The sequence below is a fragment of the Equus przewalskii genome, chromosome 12 (assembly GCF_037783145.1).
Source record: "Equus przewalskii isolate Varuska chromosome 12, EquPr2, whole genome shotgun sequence".
NCBI classification, from domain to species: Eukaryota; Metazoa; Chordata; class Mammalia; order Perissodactyla; family Equidae; genus Equus; species Equus przewalskii.
The window spans coordinates 40846132-40866725 of NC_091842.1; the positions used below are offsets into that span (position 1 = coordinate 40846132).

General features: G+C 61.4%; 2 protein-coding genes across 22 annotated transcripts in view; one reads left to right on the forward strand and one right to left on the reverse strand.

Annotated features, from left to right (window-relative positions):
• The window catches only part of PKD1 (polycystin 1, transient receptor potential channel interacting), a 46444-nt gene extending 28040 nt beyond the window's left edge, over nucleotides 1-18404 (forward strand). Inside the window, exons 17-46 of one of the 6 annotated variants that reach the window (XM_070568767.1) lie at nucleotides 683-826; nucleotides 987-1266; nucleotides 1385-1598; nucleotides 1680-1851; nucleotides 2260-2412; nucleotides 3085-3229; nucleotides 3317-3937; nucleotides 4219-4375; nucleotides 4700-4952; nucleotides 5055-5250; nucleotides 6517-6687; nucleotides 6768-6911; nucleotides 6991-7201; nucleotides 7301-7427; nucleotides 8391-8507; nucleotides 8600-8649; nucleotides 8904-9088; nucleotides 9192-9285; nucleotides 12796-12914; nucleotides 12992-13194; nucleotides 13270-13464; nucleotides 13799-14049; nucleotides 14448-14560; nucleotides 14800-14947; nucleotides 15052-15177; nucleotides 15423-15597; nucleotides 15886-16176; nucleotides 16258-16392; nucleotides 16466-16771; nucleotides 16867-18404. In XM_070568767.1, coding sequence (XP_070424868.1) covers nucleotides 683-826; nucleotides 987-1266; nucleotides 1385-1598; nucleotides 1680-1851; nucleotides 2260-2412; nucleotides 3085-3229; nucleotides 3317-3937; nucleotides 4219-4375; nucleotides 4700-4952; nucleotides 5055-5250; nucleotides 6517-6687; nucleotides 6768-6911; nucleotides 6991-7201; nucleotides 7301-7427; nucleotides 8391-8507; nucleotides 8600-8649; nucleotides 8904-9088; nucleotides 9192-9285; nucleotides 12796-12914; nucleotides 12992-13194; nucleotides 13270-13464; nucleotides 13799-14049; nucleotides 14448-14560; nucleotides 14800-14947; nucleotides 15052-15177; nucleotides 15423-15597; nucleotides 15886-16176; nucleotides 16258-16392; nucleotides 16466-16771; nucleotides 16867-17340 — 5970 coding nt within the window. In that variant the 3' untranslated portion in view covers nucleotides 17341-18404. Of the gene's footprint in view, nucleotides 1-682; nucleotides 827-986; nucleotides 1267-1384; nucleotides 1599-1679; nucleotides 1852-2259; nucleotides 2413-3084; nucleotides 3230-3316; nucleotides 3938-4218; nucleotides 4376-4699; nucleotides 4953-5054; nucleotides 5251-6516; nucleotides 6688-6767; nucleotides 6912-6990; nucleotides 7202-7300; nucleotides 7428-8390; nucleotides 8508-8599; nucleotides 8650-8903; nucleotides 9089-9191; nucleotides 9286-12795; nucleotides 12915-12991; nucleotides 13195-13269; nucleotides 13465-13798; nucleotides 14050-14447; nucleotides 14561-14799; nucleotides 14948-15051; nucleotides 15178-15422; nucleotides 15598-15885; nucleotides 16177-16257; nucleotides 16393-16465; nucleotides 16772-16866 lie in introns of those variants that run through there. The other 5 variants (XM_070568768.1, XR_011524943.1, XM_070568769.1 and 2 more) reach the window with 5 other exon arrangements.
• The window catches only part of TSC2 (TSC complex subunit 2), a 38792-nt gene continuing 36595 nt past the window's right edge, over nucleotides 18398-20594 (reverse strand). For all 16 annotated transcript variants that reach the window (XM_070568780.1, XM_070568778.1, XM_070568779.1 and 13 more), the window contains 5 exons: nucleotides 20434-20573; nucleotides 19203-19281; nucleotides 19042-19133; nucleotides 18853-18951; nucleotides 18398-18738 (listed from right to left, as the gene is read on the reverse strand). In XM_070568780.1, coding sequence (XP_070424881.1) covers nucleotides 18568-18738; nucleotides 18853-18951; nucleotides 19042-19133; nucleotides 19203-19281; nucleotides 20434-20573 — 581 coding nt within the window. In that variant the 3' untranslated portion in view covers nucleotides 18398-18567. The remainder of the gene's footprint in view (nucleotides 18739-18852; nucleotides 18952-19041; nucleotides 19134-19202; nucleotides 19282-20433; nucleotides 20574-20594) is intronic.

A 20594-nucleotide genomic window follows, 5' to 3' on the forward strand; every position in this document is an offset into this window, starting at 1 on the left:
TGCTGTTGGTCAGGGCATGCTGATGGGGGCAGGTGTGCCAGGTCTGGTGCCTGGGATGGGGGTGTGCGTCCCCAATGTGGGCCTCTCCCAACTCCCTACCTGGGGATGGGGGTCTGCCCAGAGGGGCCACATGGGGAGGTGGGAGCCCGGAGCAGGGTCCAGCCTGGCTCTGCTTTCTGAGGTGGGCTCCACCTCCCCAGCCCGGGCATCGGAAACCTCAGATAGGGTGTGTAGAGCACAGCTGTCCTCACCCGTGTGTTCCTTCACTCCTCCGTCCCTTCATGCCTTCATTCACCTGTCCGTTCACAGGGTGGCACTTATCGAGTGCCTCCTGTCTACCTAGCCAAGGTGGGCCCTGGATGCTGCAGAAAATAAACCCTTCGCCATTCCTGCTCCTGCAGATGACTCCCCCACCCGATTGGGAGTCACAAAATCAGATGGATACACTAGGCAAGGCTGAGCCCACTGTCCCTTGGGAATCTGGACTTTGGGCTGAGTAGGAGTTAGCAAGGCCTAGAGAGGAGCTTTCCCAGCTGGGAGAACGGCATGTGTGAAGGGCAGAGGCCCAGCTCCTCCACGGGGCCCCCACCACCCCACCGCACTAGGCATCCTCGGGTCTGGACCTCAGGACTGGAGGCCCCATCTCAGGGCTTGACCTCCCTGTAATCCCATCCTATCCCAGGTGCTGATCCGGAGCGGCCGGGTGCCCATTGTGTCCTTGGAGTGTGTGTCCTGCAAGGCGCAGGCAGTGTACGCAGTGAGCCGCAGCTCCTATGTGTACCTGGAGGGCCGCTGTGACAATTGCAGCGCGGGCTCCAAGAGAGGGGTGAGCCGGCGGGCGGCCTGGGGGTGGGGCCCGAGTGGGTGGGGCGTGGAGACCCAGCCCGGGTGGGTGGGGCGTGGAGGCGGGACCCAACGGCGGGGGCGTGTCCGGGCTGGCAGAGCGCCAGGCCCGCCTGAGCTGCTGGTTCGTCCCTGCCCCGCAGCGCTGGGCCGCGCGCACCTTCAGCAACGAGACGTTGGTGCTGGACGAGACAACCACGTCCACGGGCAGCTCGGGCATGCGGCTGGTGGTGCGGCGCGGCGTGCTGAGGGACGGCGAGGGCTACACGTTCACGCTCACGGTGCTGGGTCGCTCGGGCGAGGAGGAGGGCTGCGCCTCCATCCGCCTCTCCCCCAACCGCCCTCCGCTGGGGGGCTCCTGCCGCCTCTTCCCGCTCGACGCCGTGCGCGCCCTCACCACCGAGGTGCGCTTCGAGTGCACGGGTGAGTGCGGCTCGCGGCCGGGGCGGGGAGGCGCGGTGGGCTCGCCACGGGGATGGGGGTCAGGGGAGGCCACTGTGACCCACGAGGGGGCCCCAGTGACGCTGTGGAGGGCCCGCAGGCTGGCAGGATGCGGAGGACGTGGGCGCCCCACTGGTGTACTCCTTGCTGCTACGGCGCTGTCGCCAGGGCCACTGTGAGGAGTTCTGTGTCTACAAGGGCAGCCTCGCTGCCTACGGGGCTGTGCTGCCGCCTGGTTTCGCGCCCCATTTCGAGGTTGGCCTGGCTGTGGTCGTACAGGACCAGCTGGGTGCCTCTGTGGTGGCCCTCAACAGGTGAGCCTGGGTCCGTGGGAACAGGGCCTAAGCGGGGTGGGAGTGGGACTGCTGCATGTTCACTCTCAGCTCTGCACGCAGGTCTCTGGCCATCATTCTGCCAGAGCCCCTCGGCTCCCCCGGGGACAGCCCCCTGGACCTCACTCTCTGGCTGTACAGCCTCACAGAGAGCATGCTGCCCCGGCTGCTGAGACAGGCTGACCCCCAGCACGTCATCGAGTACTCACTGGCCCTCATCACTGTGCTCAACGAGGTCAGTGTGGGGGGCTAGGAAGGCTCCTCCCTGTGTCTGCCCTCAGTGGGTGGGGGCCAGCCAGGCCAGTACTCCTGACTGGATTCTGGATCCTTGTAAAGGGCTTGTCCCCTGGCTCCCTATGGACTGACAGAATGCTTAACCTCCTTGTGATTCCTGCTCTCAGGAGCGCACCCCTCGGGGTCCTCCCGAGGGCCCGGCTTTCCTGCCTCACCTCACCTCTTCTTGTGCTCCTAGACCCAAAAGGGATCCTGGGAAAGCCCCCTTTTGCCTTTGAAGATACGGGGCTCCCATTGCTGCCTGTGTTATTTGTGGCAGCTGAGACAGCTCACATGGCGCCTGCCTTCCGGCGCTGCTAGTGGGCTGCCTGTCGGCCACTGATGGCTCCTCTGTGCCCACTGCCCGCAGTATGAGCAGGCCCTGGCCATGGCGGCACAGCCGGACCTCAGGCAGCAGCTTCGAGCCCAGATACGCAAGAACATCACGGAGACTTTGGTCTCCCTGCGAGTTGACACTGTGGACGACATCCAGCAGATCGCGGCAGCACTGGCCCAGTGCACGGTAGGATACCACCTTGCGAGCTTTTCTGGCCATCTGCCCGGCCATGTGCCCAACCTTGGTCCCAGTGTGAGCCACAGGTGTCACCCTGCAGGCTGGCCCAGGGTATAAGTAGCAGCCAAGGTGTTGGGAGGGCTAACATGAAGAGGCTGTTCTGTGCCCGTCAGGCCCCTGGTGTGGTCACCCCTGACCTGGCCTCTCCCACCCTGAGAGGCAGCCCACCACCCTTCTTGCCCAGGACTCAGCAATCAGTGGGGCTAGGCGTGGTCTTGATGGGGGGTGCTGTGTCCAGTGTGGCAGGGGATTGCTGCAGAGGCCCCAGCAGGGCAGACGGGAGGGGAGAGCCTTGCGGATGGGGTTGCCTTGTCTGCCACATGGTTTTCATGGCTGTGTGCATGGTCAAGGGTGGTTGGTGGGGCCATGTTACCTTAGACTTTGCCTGTGGGTGGGCAGGAGCCACGGAAGACCTCTCAGCAGGCAGGCACATGGGTGGAGCCACATCTGTGGTGGTTTCTCCAGCTGCAGCACAAAAGGGTGGTTTGGAAAGGCCTGATAGAGCTGGGGAGGCCATCCCAGAATCACGGCGAGTGTGACGGTGCCACTGAGCAGCCCCTCAGCCTGGCTCTGGTCAGCCAGGCTGGAGTGGGGTGGACACAGTGCCTGGGCTCCCTGCAGGTCTCCAGCAGGGAGCTCGTGTGCCGCTCGTGCCTGAAGAAGACGCTGCATAAGCTGGAGGACATGGTGCACATCTTGCAGGCTGAGACCACTGCAGGCACTAGGACGCCCACCACCATCGCCGACAGCATCCTCAACATCACAGGTGCGGCCAGGTGGGTGCGTGGGGCTCCTCTGACCTCTTCCACAATGTCCCCCCCGATCTCTCCTGGATCTCTTCCCCCATCCACAGGTGACCTCATCCACCTGGCCAGCTTGGATATGCAGGGCCCGCAGCCCTCAGAGCTGGGAGCCCAGCCGCCATCACTGATGGTGGCATCCAAGGCCTACCACCTCTCGTCGGACCTCATGTGCATCCTCATGCGCTCCCGGGTGCTCAACGAGGAGCCTCTGACCCTGGCAGGCGAGGAGATCACGGCACAGGGCAAGCGTTCAGACCCGCTGAGCCTGCTGTGCCAGGGCAACGCCTCAGGCCCTGGCTGCCACTTCTCCATCCCCGCGGCCTTCAGCGGGGCCCTGTCCAACCTTAGCGACGTGGTGCAGCTCATCTTCCTCGTGGACTCCAACCCCTTCCCCTTCGGCTACATCAGCAACTACACTGTCTCCACCAAGGTGGCATCTATGGCCTTCCAGACGCAGGCTGGCACTCAGATCCCTATTGGGCAGCTGGCCTCGGAGCGTGCCATCACTGTGAAGGTGCCCAACAACTCAGACCAGGCTGCCCAGGGCCACCGCGTCCCTGCCGGCTCCACCATCGTCCAGCCCCAGGCCTCGGTCAGCGTTGTGGTCGCCCCCGAGAACAGCAACCCCGAGGCTGGGCTGCACCTGCAGCTCACCTACACGGTGCTGAATGGTGGGTGCCGTGGGCTGGCACTCAGCGGCTGCGTCCTCCCCCTAGCCTCGGCCGGCCTGTGTGGGCGCAGCCAGGGGGTGGCCTGGGCGAGCAGGTGTTTCTTACAGACGAGCTGATTCATGGCCTTTGGTAAAGTCTGTCACCTGCTTCACAGGGTCCTAGGGCCTGGCCGGGGAGCAGTGGGGGGACCAGGCGCTGCCTCCAGCATGGAGGTTCCTCTGGCCCCATGCGGCAGGGAGGGCTCCCGGGCAGGTGTCCGACCCTGCGCATTCCACCTGCAGAGCACTACCTGCCCAGGGAGCCCGAGCCCTACCTCGCTGTCTACCTGCACTCGGCACCCTGGCCCAACGAACACAACTGCTCGGCCAGCAGGAGGATCAGCCTGGAGGCGCTGGCAGGCAACGACCACAGGCCCTACACTTTCTTCATCGCCCCGGGGTAAGCATGTCCCCTGGCCTGGGAGGCCAGAGCCGGCCCACGGAAGGCCCGGGCATGGGCTGGTGCGCTGGGCTGGACGAGCTGACCCAGGCTTGGGTGTGGCTGGCGTCTGGGGGCAGGTGGACATGATCAGATCTGTATGTGCCAAGGCCACCAGGGCTCCCTGTGGGAGCAGGTGTGGCAACAGGATGACCAAGGAGCAGGCTGGGCCTGGCTACCCGCAGTGAGTGAGGCTGCAGCCGAGAGGTCTTTGGGCTGGAACTCCCCCTGACTCCGAACCTCGAGTTGGCGGGTCTGGCATGATGCTCCTCCCGTTCCTCCCAGGACCAGAGACCCAGGCGGGAGTTACTACCTGAACCTGACCAGCCACTTCCACTGGTCAGCGCTGGATGTGGCTGTGGGCCTGTACACGTCCCTGTGCCAGTACTTTAGCGAGAAAGAGATGATGTGGAGGACGGAGGGGCTTGTGCCCCTGGAGGAGACTTCGCCCAGCCAGGCTGTCTGCCTCACCCGCCACCTCACCGCCTTCGGCGCCAGTCTCTTCGTGCCCCCCAGCCACATCCACTTCATCTTCCCCGTGAGTGCTGCTGTGTTCCTGGGTGGCTCAGGGTCCCCGGCTCCGTTGTTGGAGGGGGCGGGTGGACTGTGCCTCCTGGGCCTGATAGCTCTCTGCCCCCAGGAGCCAGTGTTGGGCATGAACTACATCGTCCTGCTGACGTGTGCTGTGTGCCTGGTGACCTATGCAGTGATGGCCGTGGTCCTGCGTAAGCTGGACCAGCTGGACGTGAGCCGGGTTCGCATCATCCCTTTCTGCGGGAAGGGGGGCCACTTCAAGTACGAGATCTTGGTCAAGACTGGCTGGGCCCGAGGCTCAGGTGAGGGGACAGGCCACCCCATCCAGGTCCCCTGGCCGCTCTTGTCTGCTCTGTCTGGCCCCGCCCCCCGCATAGTGGTTATGATGATGAATGACACGGAGGAAGGGCTCGCTCTACCAGGTGCCGTGTGAAGTGGTAGCTTGTTAATCTTCGCAGCGCCATGTGCACATGCTGCTGTCCCTGAGCACGAGAGCGGCCCTGCGTGCATAAAGTAGGTGTGCAGTCACGCCGGCCGTCTCACTTTGCACCGTAGAGCAGGACCGACTAGCATGTGCACACTATGCAAAAGTGAACTTGATCATTAACGGGGGAATAATTATTACATGATAAGTTGTTATTGTGAAAACAATAGATTGTTTTCAAGACATCAAACCCATGTCGGTTATAAATGTGTAGAGAAACACTGACACTGAGTACAACGTAACTTAAAACATCGGACACACTGAGAATTAAAGTGTTTCTTTCCTTTGTGAAAAACTCGCCAGGAATGGTTTGAACAGCACACGATGTGGAGTAGGTGTCTGTTCTGTGCCGGGGTGGACAGACGTCCTCCTTCCAGTGCTTTACCATTTGCACTCTCTAGATCACGAAACACCCCCGAGAATTCTTTTCATGTGAAGTTTTTTGCCAGCATCACTTGCTCTCCGGCATCCTCATTCTTTTTGTCTCGACCACTGTCCTTGTTTACATCGGTAAGGTTGCTGTCACCAACGGCTCTCCAGCGTCCTTGTGTCCGTGCTGCCTGTTTCCTCAGTGGTCCACTTCCCTTTGATTCAGTTTACTTACCATTTTTCATTTCTTTGCTGTGCTTTCGACTTAGTCAGCCAGTGCCCTCTTTCAGTGGCCCATTTTTGTAAAACTGCTTGTGGCTTTGTGACTGGGAGACAAGGAGGCAACACCCCCCTGGTTGGCAGTCTGTCGGGGAGGTGCTAGATGCACAGTGACTCGTCACCAGTGAGCTTTGGAAGAAGTGACCTAATGGGTCACTGATCAGGATGTGCCTTTGTTGTTTACGTGGCAGACTGAAGAGCTAGCGGCCAAGTTTATATTTTACGCAGTTACTCAGAGTGAACATACCACACGACGGACGTCTGACTCGTGCTGTTGGGGGCTGTGTGTAACGACCCGGGTAGCGAGATCTGTGTGTGTCAGAGCTGTGCAGGCAAGGACGGCTACACTTGTTGAGTGAAGATCAGCAGAGGAGAAGACTTGCCTGGGGACATGTCTGGTGGGCAGCAAACAGTCACCTCTCCTTCCGTCCTCCAGGGACCACGGCCCACGTGGGCATCATGCTGTATGGGGCCGACAGCCGGAGTGGCCACCGGCACCTGGATGGGGAGGGAGCCTTCCAGCGCAACAGCCTGGACATCTTCCAGATCGCCACCCCGCACAGCCTGGGCAGCGTGTGGAAGATCCGTGTGTGGCACGACAACAAAGGTCCGGGCTGCCCCTGCTGCCCCTGCACCCCGCCACCCACCCGCGCCCCGCAGCCCTCACCCGGCTCCCACCCCCCGCAGGGCTCAGCCCCGCCTGGTTCCTGCAGCACGTCATCGTCAGGGACCTGCAGACGGCCCGCACCACCTTCTTCTTGGTCAATGACTGGCTGTCGGTGGAGACTGAGGCCAACGGGGGACTGGTGGAGAAGGAGGTGCTGGCTGCAAGTAAGGCCCCGCCCCTGGCGGCCGGATAGGGGGCCCCGCCCCTCGGGCCTCCTGAAGCCCCTGCTGTGCCCTTCGCCAGGTGATGCAGCCCTGCGGCGGTTCCGGCGCCTCCTAGTGGCTGAGCTGCAGCGTGGCTTCTTTGACAAGCACATCTGGCTCTCCGTCTGGGACCGGCCACCTCGAAGCCGCTTCACCCGCGTCCAGCGGGCCACCTGCTGTGTCCTCCTCCTGTGCCTCTTCCTGGGCGCCAATGCTGTGTGGTATGGGGTCGTGGGAGACACTGCCTACAGGTGGGTGCCTTTGGGGAGCAGGATGACCCCCCTCTGCCCAACCTCTCCTGCCCCCTCCTGGCCTAACCCAGCCCCTGCCTCCTCTCTCCTGCCACACAGCACGGGGCCTGTGTCCAGGCTGATCCCCCTGAGTGTTGACACAGTCGCTGTCGGCCTGGTGTCCAGTGTGGTTGTCTACCCTGTCTACCTGGTCATCCTGTTCCTCTTCCGGATGTCCCGGAGCAAGGTGGGCAGGGGTTGGGGGCCATGGAGCTCCCGGAGGTGACGCGTGGCCTTGTTGCGTCTGCCGAGGTCTGTGCTGTTCAGTATGGCAGCCAAAGAGGGCAAGATCAGTGAAGTCAACATGACAAGCCTTTTAGTTCGACTGGCCCAGGGAAAAAGAGAGAAACAGACTGCTGACACGACAAGTGAAGGAGGGGACGTCACTGTCACCCCCACAGAAATACACACCCTGATCACAGGTGATCAGGGACAGCAGCGTGTTAGATGACATAGGAGAAATGGACAAGCTCCTAGAAAGACAAACTACCAAAACTGACTCAAGAAGAAAGAAATCTGAGCAAACCTAGAGCGAGTAAAGAGGTTGACTTAGTGATTTAAAACCTCCCACAAAGAAAAACCCAGAAGGCCTCACTAGTGAGTAGGCCGAGCAGCTGCCGAAGCATCAACACCAGCCCTTGACAAACTCAAACACAGACGGTGGAGGCAGCACTTCCTGACCCATCCCATGGGGCCAGTGCTGTCCTGCCACCAGCATCAAAGACGTCACAAGAAGGGGTCACTGCAGACCGCCGTCCTTTTGAATACACAGCAAAAATCCCCCACAAGACGTGGCAAATCAAATCCAGCAACTCATGAGAAGGGCTCACACGCCATGACCAAGAGGGACTTACCGCAGGAATCCAGTGCAGTCATTGTTAGTCATAGGCGGCTGTTTGTATTTAAATTAATTAAAATTAAATAAGATGAAAACTTTAGTTCTAAAGTTGCACGAGCCACACTTCAAGTGCTCCACGGCAGCACATAGCTAGTTGGTCCTGTAATGGACAGTGCAGATACAGAATGCATTGTTCCAGAATATTCTCTGGGATAGCACTAGTCTAGACTCTGGCTGCTCTGGCTGAGGTAGCATGTCTCCCCAGAGCAGGAGCCAGAGCTGCCCCTTGCTGACTGCCCGCCTCTCCTGCAGGTGGCTGGGGGCGCGAGCTCCACCCCCGTGGGGCAGCAGGCACTGGACATCGACAGTTACCTGGACTCGTCCGTGCTAGACAGCTCCTTCCTCACCTTCCCAGGGCTCCGTGCTGAGGTGGGGGCTCCTCCGGGGCCCTGCCTGGGCTAGGGGGTCCTGCTGCCTCTGGGCAGCCCAGAGTGTGAGGCTCTCTCTGCAATTCCCAACAGGCCTTTGCTGGACAAATAAAAAGTGACTTATTTCTGGATGATTCTAAAAGGTGAGGGTCCCTAGAGAAAATGTGAGCCTTGGCGTAGGTCAGCCACACCTTGAGTGTGCCGAGGTATGGGTATCCGTGCTGCATGTACCTTGTTGTGTGTCCTCATCTGATGTTTGCTGGCCCTGTATGTTGTCACACACTGTCTGGGGGGTGTGCTGGATCAGAAGCCCTGTGTGTCCATGTGTGACTGGTCTTGGGGTACATATGCAGACGTGTCCCCCTGGGCTCCCCTTGCTGACCTGTGTCACCTATAGCCTGGTGTGCTGGCCATCCAGCGAAGGCACGCTCAGTTGGCCAGACTTGCTGAGTGACCCATCCATCGTGGGCAGCACCCTGCAGCGGCTGGCGCGGGGCCGGATGGGCCGCATGCTGGGCCCTGAGGAGGACGCTCTCTCCCTGGTCAGCCCCTCCTCACCTGCCAAATATTTCTCAGCTTCAGGTGAGCAGAGGCGGGGAGGGTGTACCCCCAGGTCCCCTGGGAAGGCTCCAAGGCTCGGGGTGGGAGGAGCCCATGCCCCCCCGACACGTTCTGCTCCCTCTAGATGAAGACCTGATCCGGCAGATCCTGGCTGAAGGGACCAGCAGCCTGGCCCCTACCCAGGACACTCAAGTGGAAACGGATCTGCTCACTGGCCTGTGAGTGCCTGGCTGCTGGGGGTGGGGGCGGTGGGGAGCCCAGGCCATGAAGCCCTCTCCCCGCCTGGGAGTGGCCTCGTGCTCTCCGGCCCTTGTCCCCCTGTGTGGGGCTGGGGCGACGTTGTCTGACCTCTGAGCCCCTCATCTGTTGAAAGGACTTCGTGGGGTCGTCCGGGGCACAGTGAACTTTCCCTTTAGGGTGGCAGGAATGAAGGACATTTGAGGAGCAGAAAGGCAACCAATGTGGAGCTGGCAGGGCCTGGCCGTGATGAGGAATCACTGGCAGGTTTTTAAACATCCCATTTTTTCTTTTGAGACTATTCTGATTTTGTGTTTTTCAGAAGTTCTCAATTTCTTGGCTGGTTTCCAGTCTGGTAACACGGTTCCTATAGAATGACTCGTTCTCTTCCTCTCCTCTCTATGTGAACATCCACGTTTCCATTCCTTTTAACTCTCCTAATTTTCAAACAACCAAAAACTACTGAGATACGTGAACTGTCCCAGAACACAGAGAAAAGGGGAAAGTGTCTCAAATCGCTTTACAGAGTTAACCTTGACGTGATGGCATTTTTATGAAGAAATTGGCAATTGGGGGGCCGGCCCCGTGGCTGAGTGGTTAAGTTCGCGCGCTCTGCTTCAGCGGCCCAGGGTTTCACTGGTTCGGATCCTGGGCACAAACATGGCACCACTCATCAAGGCTTGCTGAGGTGGTGTCCCACATGCCACAACTAGAAGGACCCACAGCTAAAAATATGCAACTATGTACTGGGGGGCTTTGGGGAGAAAAAGGAAAAATAAAATCTTTAAAAAAGAAAAAGAAAGAAATTGGCAATCGGTTAAAAAAATCTGTAATGTAGGGAAGTCCCGGAGTAGGATGACCACCCCCACACATCTCCAGCCCAGAGCCCTTCCTGAAGCCCAGGTTCAGATGTCTCATGGCCTGCTCGCCAGCTTCTCCTTGTGTGTGTTGAGTGCGCTGCGCAGACTGGACAGCAACAGAGGTGCATGGTTTCCCCTCCCCTGCCACCCCTGTCTCAGAGAAGGGCAAGTGCACTCTCACTGATCAAGACAAAAGCCTTGGATTCATTCTTCTCTTTCTTTTTTAGGTGAATAAGATTGGCCCTGAACTAACATCTGTGCCAATCTTCCTCTATTTTGTATGTGGGACGCCGCCACAGCATGGCCTGATGAGTGGTGTGCAGGTCCATGCCCAGGATCCGAATATCCAAACCCCGGGCTAATGAAGTGGAGTGTGTGAACCACACTAACCACTATGCCACCAGGCTGGCCCCTGATTCCTCTCTTTCTGTCTCCTTCCTCACACAAAAGCCTTCAGATTCTTTCAGCTACTTTTCATATCCAGAGTCTGACCCTTCTCTGCACCTGTCCTTGCACCTTCCATTCAGATGTCATCTTCTGCCTCGAACATTCAGGGCCAGCTCAGCGGAGTCTGTTCTGGGCTGGAGAGAGCCTGCTCCCTGCGGCAGGTGCTGTCCTGTCCTCCTGGGGCACTGGTTAGCTATCCCTGCATAAGGGGTTATCCCAAAACTCAGTGCTTACAACTCAGGTGGCAGGCACATTGGCACTGGCTGCTGGTGGGACCTCTCTGCTCCTCCCTATCTGGACCTCACCACTGGGCTGTTTGAGCATCCTCACAACTTGACACCTGCTGTCCCCAGAGTGACTGGTCCAAGAGAGCAAGGCAGAAGTCACAGTGTCCTTTATGGCCCAGCCCTCTTAGCCACACACTGTCATTTCCACAAATATCGTCTTGGTTACACTGTGGGAAGGGACTCTGCAGGAGTGTGATGCCAGGAGGGAAGTGTCATTGGGGCTATCTTGGAGGCGGCCCACCGCACTGGGCGCACTCCTTACACTGCTCCACCAGTCCAACCCCACCCTCCCTCTGCCACCCACTTCCCTTGGGCGGCAGCCTCCTCACTCCTCCACCTTGTCTTTCATTTCTGCTGCTCCCTCTGCCCAGTGTTCCTCCCCAAGACACGTCCTTCAGGTCTCCAGTGAAATGCTGCCTAATCCGAGCCCTCCCGCCTGCCTTATATAAACAGTAAGGGTGGCAACGGGGCCCACGCACGTGCACACAGGCCTCAGTCTCCCTGTCTTCTGCTTCCTGCACGTTGCTTTGTTCATGCTTGTCATCTGCTGTCCCCCCAGCACGGACACATTACAAGTGCACGGGCTGTTCCCTTTACTCAGAGCCTAGAACAGGGCCTGGCATTGAGCAGGGGCTCAGCACCCATGTTGAGAGACTGAAGGAATCAGTGAGCACTGTGCACTCACAGCCTTTGCGCTCATGCACCCTAGAGTCCAGTGTAAAAGTCTGTCTTCTGTGCTGTGTCTTCCATGTGATCCTAATACGGCATGTTTACATCCACGTGTAAAAGGTAAACACACGCACACATGGGAGACTGCAGATAACCAGTAACTGCTGTTCCTCACGTGATGGACATGCTGATATGAAATCTCCCTTCTCGATGTATCATTACCCTACTTCCTAGTGATTGCTTACGCTACTTTTATAATCAGAAAAGCCAATTTCGAGAAAAAATATGCATTCATTTGCTCTCGTACCTGTGATCTCCGACCTCCATAAGTGGTGGTGCCTTTATTCTCCAGCAGATGCACAAACCAGGCCCAGCGAAGGCGGCCCAGCGGCGGGCACACGCTGCGGTCTGCGCTGTCGTCATCAGTGGACGTGATGAGGGCGCAGCCGCGCAGGCAGGACCCCTCCTCAGCGGTGCCTGTCCTTGGCTTGCTTCCCTCTCGGCCTTCTCCCTGCTTGTTTCCTCTGGCTCCTGCAGCTCCCCTTTCTTTGGAGCAGCTCTGGAGCCGGAGGCTTGGTGGCACCGTGAGAGACAAGCACATGTCTGGGCTGTACAGAGCGCTGTGTACTCTTGGAATTTGAAAGACATACACACATTTCCTTGTCTGGAAGTTAGTCTGAGGTTATACAACTGCATCAGAGCATGGTCCTTTGTGTAACGTGTGTGCCCGCGTAACTGCATGCATGCATAACGTGTGTGCGTGAGGGGACATGGGGAAAGCTGTGAGGCACAGGGAGTGCTTGTGGGTATGACTTCAGACCTAGTCATAGTTTCCTGGCATGAAGAGCAGGCAGGGGGATGAGGCTGGAGGCTGCCAGAGTCGCACTGTGAGAGGCGATGGCCGCTGGAGTGGAGGCTGGACAGGACAGGGATGGAACAGGTCACAGAGATGTGGGGCGAGGACTTTGTGATGGAGAGAGCAGGAAGTGAGGGGGAGAGGAACAGAGACTTCCTGGTCTGAGGAGCAGTGTGGGTGTTGGGGCCCCTCCCTGGAGCTACTGGTAGTGGTCTGAGCCCCAGCACCACATCCACCCTGGTTTGGGGCAGTGTCCTCTCTCTCCACAGATGGGGGGGCCCTGCACAGATGAGCTGGGCTGCACAGCACACCCTCAGGACAGCGTGTGGGCTGAGGAGTGAGTGCTGGTCGCTTCCCTCTCCTGTGCTTCAGGTCCAGCGCTCCTGGGGAGAGGACTGAGGCGTTGATGCTGCAGAGGCTGGGGGAGAGGGGGCTGCCCAGCCCGGGCCTGACCTGGGAACAGCCCCAATGGGCAAAGCTCTCTAGGACAGGTGCGCTTGTGTGTCCCCAGGACGCCCGTCCCTGCCCCTCCTTCTGGGCCACTGGTCACCTGTCTGTCTTTCCCCAGGGCTGGTGGAGGGTCTGCGGAAGCGACTGCTGCCGGCCTGGTGTGCGCCTCTGGCCCACGGACTCAGCCTGCTCCTGGTGGTTGTGGCTGTGGGGGTCTCGGGATGGGTTGGTGCCACCTTCCCCCCTGGCGTGAGTGTCATGTGGCTTCTCTCAAGCAGCTCTAGTTTCCTGGCTTCATTCCTCGGCTGGGAGCCACTCAAGGTGAGTGGGATGCAGGGGGGCCAGGCTGCCAGTCTCTGGCACTCTCAGGCCCCTCTGATGCCACCCCTGGTCCAGGTCCTGCTGGAAGCCCTGTATTTCTCACTGGTGGCCAAGCGGCTGCACCCTGATGAGGATGACACCCTGGTGGAAAGCCCAGCCGTGACACCCGTGAGTGAGCGTGTGCCCCGTGTGCGGCCCCCCCACGGCTTCGCACTCTTCCTGGCAAAGGAGGAGGCCCGAAAGGTCAAGAGGCTGCACAGGATGCTAAGGGTGAGCTCAGGCAGCGGCCAGCGCCTCCCCTCCGTCTCCTGACTCCTGGCCAGTGCAGCATCTTCCTAGAGGTCCCACCTTCCTCACACACCTCACACACACCCCTTCCTGACCCCGGAAGGCCCTCCCCGCTGCAGCCCCTGCCCCAGCTCCCTCCCATCACCCCAATTCCTACTGCCCTACTCCTTGCTGTGCCCCTTCTCATGCCCAGCTCAAATGCCACTCCTGCCTGGCCTCACAGCGCCCTGGGCCTGGCTTCCTTGGCCTTCGGTGGACTGCGTGAAGCCCCCAAGCAGAACACTGGCCCTAAGGTGTCTGTGCTGCCCTCCCTTAGCGCCAGGCACCTTGGCCGTGGGCAGTTTGCTGCCCAGTTGTCCGGAAGTCCTGTTCTGTTATGATGGGCCAGGCGATACTGGCTCACCCCAGGGCCGTTCCTGCCCCCCAGAGCCTCCTGGTATACATGCTTTTCCTGCTGGTGACGCTGCTGGCCAACTATGGGGATGCCTCATGCCACAGCCACGCCTACCGCCTGCAGAGTGCCATCAAGCAGGAGCTGGACAGCCAGGCCTTCCTGGCCATCACTCGGTATGGATGCCCCTCTACACATGCACACATCTGTCTGCTGGGCCAGGGCAGTGCTGATGCCAACCTGGGCCCACCTTGATCCTGCCTTTGGTCCCACCCAGCCCCCAGGGGACACTGGGAAGCCTCTCCATACATTTTTGGTCACTGTAAGTGGAGTGGGTGCTGCTGGCAATGTGTAGAGACCAGAGATACCGCTGAACATTCTAGTGCCCAGGACAGCCTGAGAAAAGAGTTGTCTGCCCCCAGATGTCAGTAGGCGGCGGCTGAGGCACCCGAGTCTTGCCTCGCCCCCGTGGGCTGGGCTGGGGCTGTGGTAGCAGTGCTCTTTGTGGGCACTGACGCCCCCTGGGCGCGGTGAGCTCAGAGGTGGAGCATGTGACTTTGTCTGGTGTGGGCAGGTCTGAGGAGTTCTGGCCGTGGATGTTCCACGTGCTGCTGCCCTACATCCACGGGAACCAGTCCAGCCCAGAGCTGGGGCCCCCTCGACTGCGGCAGGTGCGGCTGCAGGAAGGTAAGCTGGGGAGGGGCGCTCTGGTGCTTATCCCGCTCTTTTCCAAAGAAGCCTTTGGCTGGGTTCTGGTTCCAGTTTGCTAGCTGTGTAACCTTTGCTCTCTCTCTGCCTCGGTTTCCTTATCTGTGAGACAATGACATCTATCTTCTGGGTTCTGGGAGCATTTGGTGAGAATGTGTAGAGCCCGGCCCAGGTGCTCCTGGGATGGTGGTGCTTATTCCTGGCCCCTCTGCTTTCAGCCCTCTGCCCGGACCCTCCTGGCTCAGGGGCACATCTGTGCTCAGCAGCCTCAGGCGGCTTCAGCACCGGTGACTACGGCATTGGCTGGGGGACTGTTGCCCACAATGGCTCTGAGACGTGGGCCTACTCGGTGCCTGACCTGCTGGGGTGAGCACAGGGGGCCCAGGGTTCTAGGGAGGCAGGGAGAGGGGAGTTCTCCAGAGGCGCCCTGGTTCCTGCTGGGCTGGCTGTCAGTGTCCCCTCACCTGCAGCGTCTGGTACTGGGGCTCGTGCGCCGTGTACGACAGCGGGGGCTACGTGCAGGAGCTGGGGCTGAGCCTGGAGGAGAGCCGCGCGCAGCTGGGCTTCCTGCAGCTGCACAACTGGATCGACAACAGGTGGGCGCTCAGTCCCCTCCCGGCCACATGCACATCAGTCACACCGGCCCTCGGCGACCCCTCTCGGCAGTGGTCACAGTTCACACCCACCCCCAGCTTTGCCGCTCCGGATCATTCCGCGAAGTGGTCTAACGAGGCTCACTCACTCCTCACCACGCCGCGGCCTCCCGTCCTCCCAGCCCGCGCAGCTCCCGCCCCTTCCTCCGTGAAGGCGCACTCCCCGCTTCCCCGTGCCCTCCACGCAGGAGCCGCGCCGTGTTCGTGGAGCTCACGCGCTACAGCCCGGCCGTGGGGCTGCATGCCGCCATCACGCTGCGCCTCGAGTTCCCCGCCGCCGGACACGCCGTGGCCGCCCTCAGCGTCCACCCCTTCGCGCTGCGGCGCCTGAGCGCCGGCCTCTCGCTCCCGCTGCTCACCTCGGTAGGTCCCGGCCCGCCCTGCCGCCCCGGGCTGCCTCGCCGCGCCACGCCAAGCCACGCCCACTCCTGGCTGCCCCGCCCACCTCTGACTGCCCCGCCCACTCCGCGTTGCCCCGCCCACCTCTGACTGCCCCGCCCCAGCGCGGCGCCGCGCCTGCCCCGCCCATTCCGGCTGCCACGCCCTCCTCTGACTGCCCCCGCCCCCACGTGGTTCCGCCCTGGCCCCGCGCACCCCTGGCCGCCTCGCCCCTCCGCCTACGTCCTTCCTTGACCCCGCCCCGGCCCGCAGGTGAGCCTGCTGCTGTTCGCGCTGCACTTCGCTGTGGTCGAGGCGCGCGCCTGGCGCAGGGAGGGGCGCGTACGCGCAGCGCGGCCCGGGGCCTGGGCGCGGTGGCTGCTGGTGGCGCTGACGGCGGCTGCAGCGCTCGTGCGTCTGGCCCAGCTGGGCGCCGCCGACCGCCAGTGGACCCGCTTCGTGCGCCGCCGCCCGCGCCGCTTCACCAGCTTCGAGCAGGTGGCGCAGCTGAGCGCTGCAGCCCGAGGGCTGGCTGCATCGCTGCTCTTCCTGCTCTTGGTCAAGGTGAGGAGGGCTGGGCCGGCGGGCGGGCCAGCGGGCGGGCGGGCGGCCGGGGGTGGGTCGGCTGACGCCTGTTGCCCACAGGCCGCCCAACAGCTGCGCTTCGTGCGCCAGTGGTCGGTATTCGGGAAGACGCTGTGCCGGGCCGGGCCGGAGATGGTGGGGGCAGCCTTAGGCCTGGTGGCACTGGCCGTGGCCTACGTCCAGCTCACCGTTCTGGTAAGTGACTGTGGGGCCGTCGGAGGGCGGCTTAGCCCGGGTCGCACCCCTCACTGTACCACCTTCCCCGCAGCTGGTCTCCTCCTGCGTGGACTCGCTTCGGAGCACCGCCCAGGCCCTCTTGGTGTTGTGTCCTGGGCCTGGGGGCCCCGCCCTGTGCCCTGCCGAGTCCTGGCGCCTGTCCCCCCTGCTGTGTGCAGGACTCTGGGCCCTGCGGCTATGGGGTGCCCTGAGGCTGGGAGCCATCCTTCTGAGGTGGCGGTACCACGCTCTGCGAGGCGAGCTCTACCGCCCCGCCTGGGAGCCGCAGGACTACGAGATGGTGGAACTGTTCTTGCGCAGGCTGCGCCTCTGGATGGGCTTTAGCAAGGTCAAGGAGGTGGGTACGGCCCAGTGGGGGGGAGAGGGACACGCCCTGGGCTCAGGTGAGCCCAGGGTGCAGCCGGACTGACTGAGCCCCTGTGCCGCCCCCAGTTCCGCCACAAAGTCCGCTTTGAAGGGATGGAGCCACTGCCCTCCCGCTCATCCAGGGGCTCCAAGTCGACCCCGGACGTGCCCCCACCCAGCGGTGGCTCCGATGCCTCACGCCCCTCCACCTCTTCCAGCCAGCTGGATGGGCTAAGCGTGGGCCTGGGTCGATTGGGGCCCCGAGGGGAGCCGGAGCCCGAGCCCTCCCGCCTCCATGCTGTGTTCGAGGCCCTGCTTGCCCAGTTTGACCGACTCAACGAGGCCACAGAGGATGTCTACCAGCTGGAGCGGCGGCTGCAGAGCTTGCAGGGCCGCAGGAGCGGTGGGCCCCTAGCCTCGCTGCCTCCTGGCCCCTCCCCAGTCCTGCAGCCACCCCTGCCCAGCCGCCTTGCCCGGGCCAGTCGAGGCATTGGCTTGGCTACAGGTCCTAACAGGGCATCCCTGCGGGCCAAAAACAAGGTCCACCCCAGCATCCCTTAGCTCCAGGGGACCTGGGCTCATGCCCCTTCTCTGGGGCGGGCCTGTGGCTTTACTCTGGCCCCTTGGAGCTGGAGCAGACACCGCTCAGTATTACCTTCTGCTGCTCTCAAGGGCTCAGGCCGGGCAGAGCAGCTGCACGCAGGTCCCCCAGAGATGGGCAGCACTTGTCTGTGTCTCTCTGTGGGCTTCAGCACTTTAAAGAGGCCACGAGGCCAGCCAGGACCCAGGATCCCCTCCCCGGCTCCCTGGGGAGGACACAGCAGTATTGGACTGAGTGCCCAGCCTCTGAGATGCTAATTTATTTCCCGAGTCCTCAGGTACAGCGGGCTGTGCCCGGCCCCACCTCCTGGGCAGACATCTCTCTCTTGCTAAGGATCCAAGCTACAGGGAGGGACCTGCACCTCCCATTATTCTGCCCCTAAATTATTACCTCTCCTGTCCCCTGCTGAGTGCACTCGCCTCCAGCTGCCATCTGTGTGTCTACCGTCAGTAATTTATACGGGGTTCAGATGTATCTATTTTTGTACGTCGCTTTTTCACCAGGGCCGAGGGGCCTGGTGGCTGAAGTGGCCCCATGCCCGCGCCAAGGGGGAACTGGGGCTGCAGAGCTGGCCTCCCTCCCCAGACACCTGCCTGCAGGCTGCCTCTCAGATCCGAGTCCAGGTTTGGGCTGGGGCTGGGCTGGGAGGTCTGAAGGGGCACAGCGCCCGCAGGCACTTCTGTCACCGCCATGGCCTTGTTCTCCTGCTTCACCCAAGGCTAGGCCTCGAGAAGGAGCCCGGGCCTGCTGGCATCAGGTCTGGGTGAGGAGCAGGACTCGTGTGTGGCAGAGGACCCCAGGGTGGTTAGGGGGAAGACCCCTCCCCAGGAGCTGGCTCCCAGGGCTGGGGCAGTGAGTGTGACCGTGTACATGAGAACACGTGTGTGAGGCTTTCCCGAAGGGCAAGGCCCTGACCACAGCCCGGCAGGCCCCCAGCCCACTTGTATGGGCATGGCCGAAGCTACAGCCTTCATCCCTCCCCACCCCCACCAGACGAAGTCAAATAAACGAGTTGGCTGACTGCTCCCTGTGTCTGTGTCCGAGGGCCGTGGGCACAGCAGCAGGCTTGGGCTGCACCACCACTTTATTTGAACAAATAAATACTGCTTGGCACCTTGCGGGGGCCAGGGAGGGTTTGACAGCCACAGGGAGCCCCAACAGGACCTGGTGCTGTTCCAGGCACAGCCTCACACAAACTCTGTGAAGTCGTCCACGGAAGAGATGAGGCGCTTCCGCTGGCCCGTCTCGTAGGTGGGCATGGGCTCGGCTGGAGCCTGTGCTGGGGCTTTGGCGTGGCCCGGAGGGTGCGTCTGCATCAGGGTCAGGCTGGAGTTCGAGTACTGGGCTTCCTCCCGGATCTGAGGGAGGGGGCAATTTCAACAGCATGCTCTCCCCGAGCTGGATGCCACACCTACCCTGGTTGGCCATCACATCTCTGAAGGAGCCCCCCTTGTGCCCATGGCCCATCCTACCCGGTGGCGGAGCCGCTTGATGTGGCGGAGCCTGGCAATCCACTTGGAGGGATAGATGTCAGTGGGGTTGGAGCGGCTGTGGTGTACCTGCGAGGCCATCTGGGCAGGGAGGGCAGAGTGGTAAGCCCTCCAGGGGTGGCCCCTGTGGGCCTCTGTCCTCCCCCCACCCCCCATGTTGCCTCTGCTCACATTTGCATGCAGGGCCATCTGGCGGGCCACAAAAGGGAGGTTGCGGTCAGACACGATCTTGGCCACGCTGGTATCCACGAGGCCCTCCATGTCTGGGGAGACACAGCGCTCACACAGGGCTCAGGGCCCTGTGGGCCTCCCCGCCCAGCCCTGGGCCTCACCTTTCCTGCACTGCAGCGACACCAGGTTGCACTCGTAGTCCAGGGGGGTGATAATCACATGGACAAAGTTGAACTGGCCCTGCATGGACAAAAGCAGGGGTCAGCCTGGCACCAACGGTCACTTTCTGCCACTTGCTCACTTCGGAGGACAGTGGGCTTAGCAGTGGGAGCCACTCGCTAACTCAACAAGCAGCCTACACTCTGCATGGTTATGCACTCACACTTCCTGCTCATCCAGCCCTGGGATCAGCTGCCACTGCGTCTGCCTGCAACCACCAGTTCCTAAACCTAACCTGCACCTGGATCCCAACACCTGAATCTGCCGAAGTTTAAGTTCATAGTCAGGACCCCAAATAGGCACACAGCCCCACAGACCCCTCACGCTGCCCAGGGTTCCTGTTGCCACCCAGCTGACACCACCTCTGCGTCAACTGAGAGCAGCACCAGGTTCCCAGCCCGCAGCTCTGCCCTCCATGCGCTGACCACTCCCCAGTGCCTCTCCAGCCCGCACGTCCGCGTCCGAGTTCACCCCACCGTGACAGCACGTGAGCACCCACACCTCAGGCCGCCCCGGTTTCCTCCTGGTGGACTGTCCACGTGCACCCCCCAGCCTCCCGCAGGCACCCCTGCTCACTGCGATCCTCTGCCAGCCTGGGGGTCTGTTCAGTGACCTCCTCCGAGGCCTCCTATCATGTTTACAATAAACCAAACACCTCTCGCACCGGCACCTCAGCTCCCGAGCTGCGCTGGGCTCCCGCCCTGCCTGGCCTCAGCTATCTTCCCACCACCACCCATGACAGTGCCTGGACTGGGCTGGCCTCCTTCCCATGGGACCTCCAGCCCCAGCGTCCTCGTCTAGACATGGTCACCCAAACCGCTGTGCGATATGATATGAGGGAGGGAGCGGGAGGAGGCTCGGAGACGCTAGGAGCAGACACGAGGCACCTGCTACACGGCCTGCTAAGCGCACATGCACATTAAGCCAGTCATTTCTCACCAAGACCACGGTGCAGGTGGGGCTGTCATTGTCCTCGTTGCAGAGGAGGGGACAGGCTCAGGGGGGGACACTGGAGTGGGTCAGCACTCCCGCTGGTCACCACACACCCTGATGACACTTGCTGCCTCCACTCAACATGCACAAGTGGGTGCTTCCCCAGAGAGACGCGGCCTCCAGCCAAGGGCCTGGGAGGCCCAGACCCACAGCTGCCCACCCTGAGAGCCCCTTGCTCACTTTGATGGTGCCCAGCTTGAAGTCCTCGCCAGAGTCGTTGTAGACAATGGACACGAAATCATTGCCCAGGTGGCGCTTCTTGTCGCAACGGTGCTTGTCCACGTCCTTGGTGGGCATCAGGGTGGCGATGTGGAAGACGGCTGCAAGGCAGAGCAAGGCCA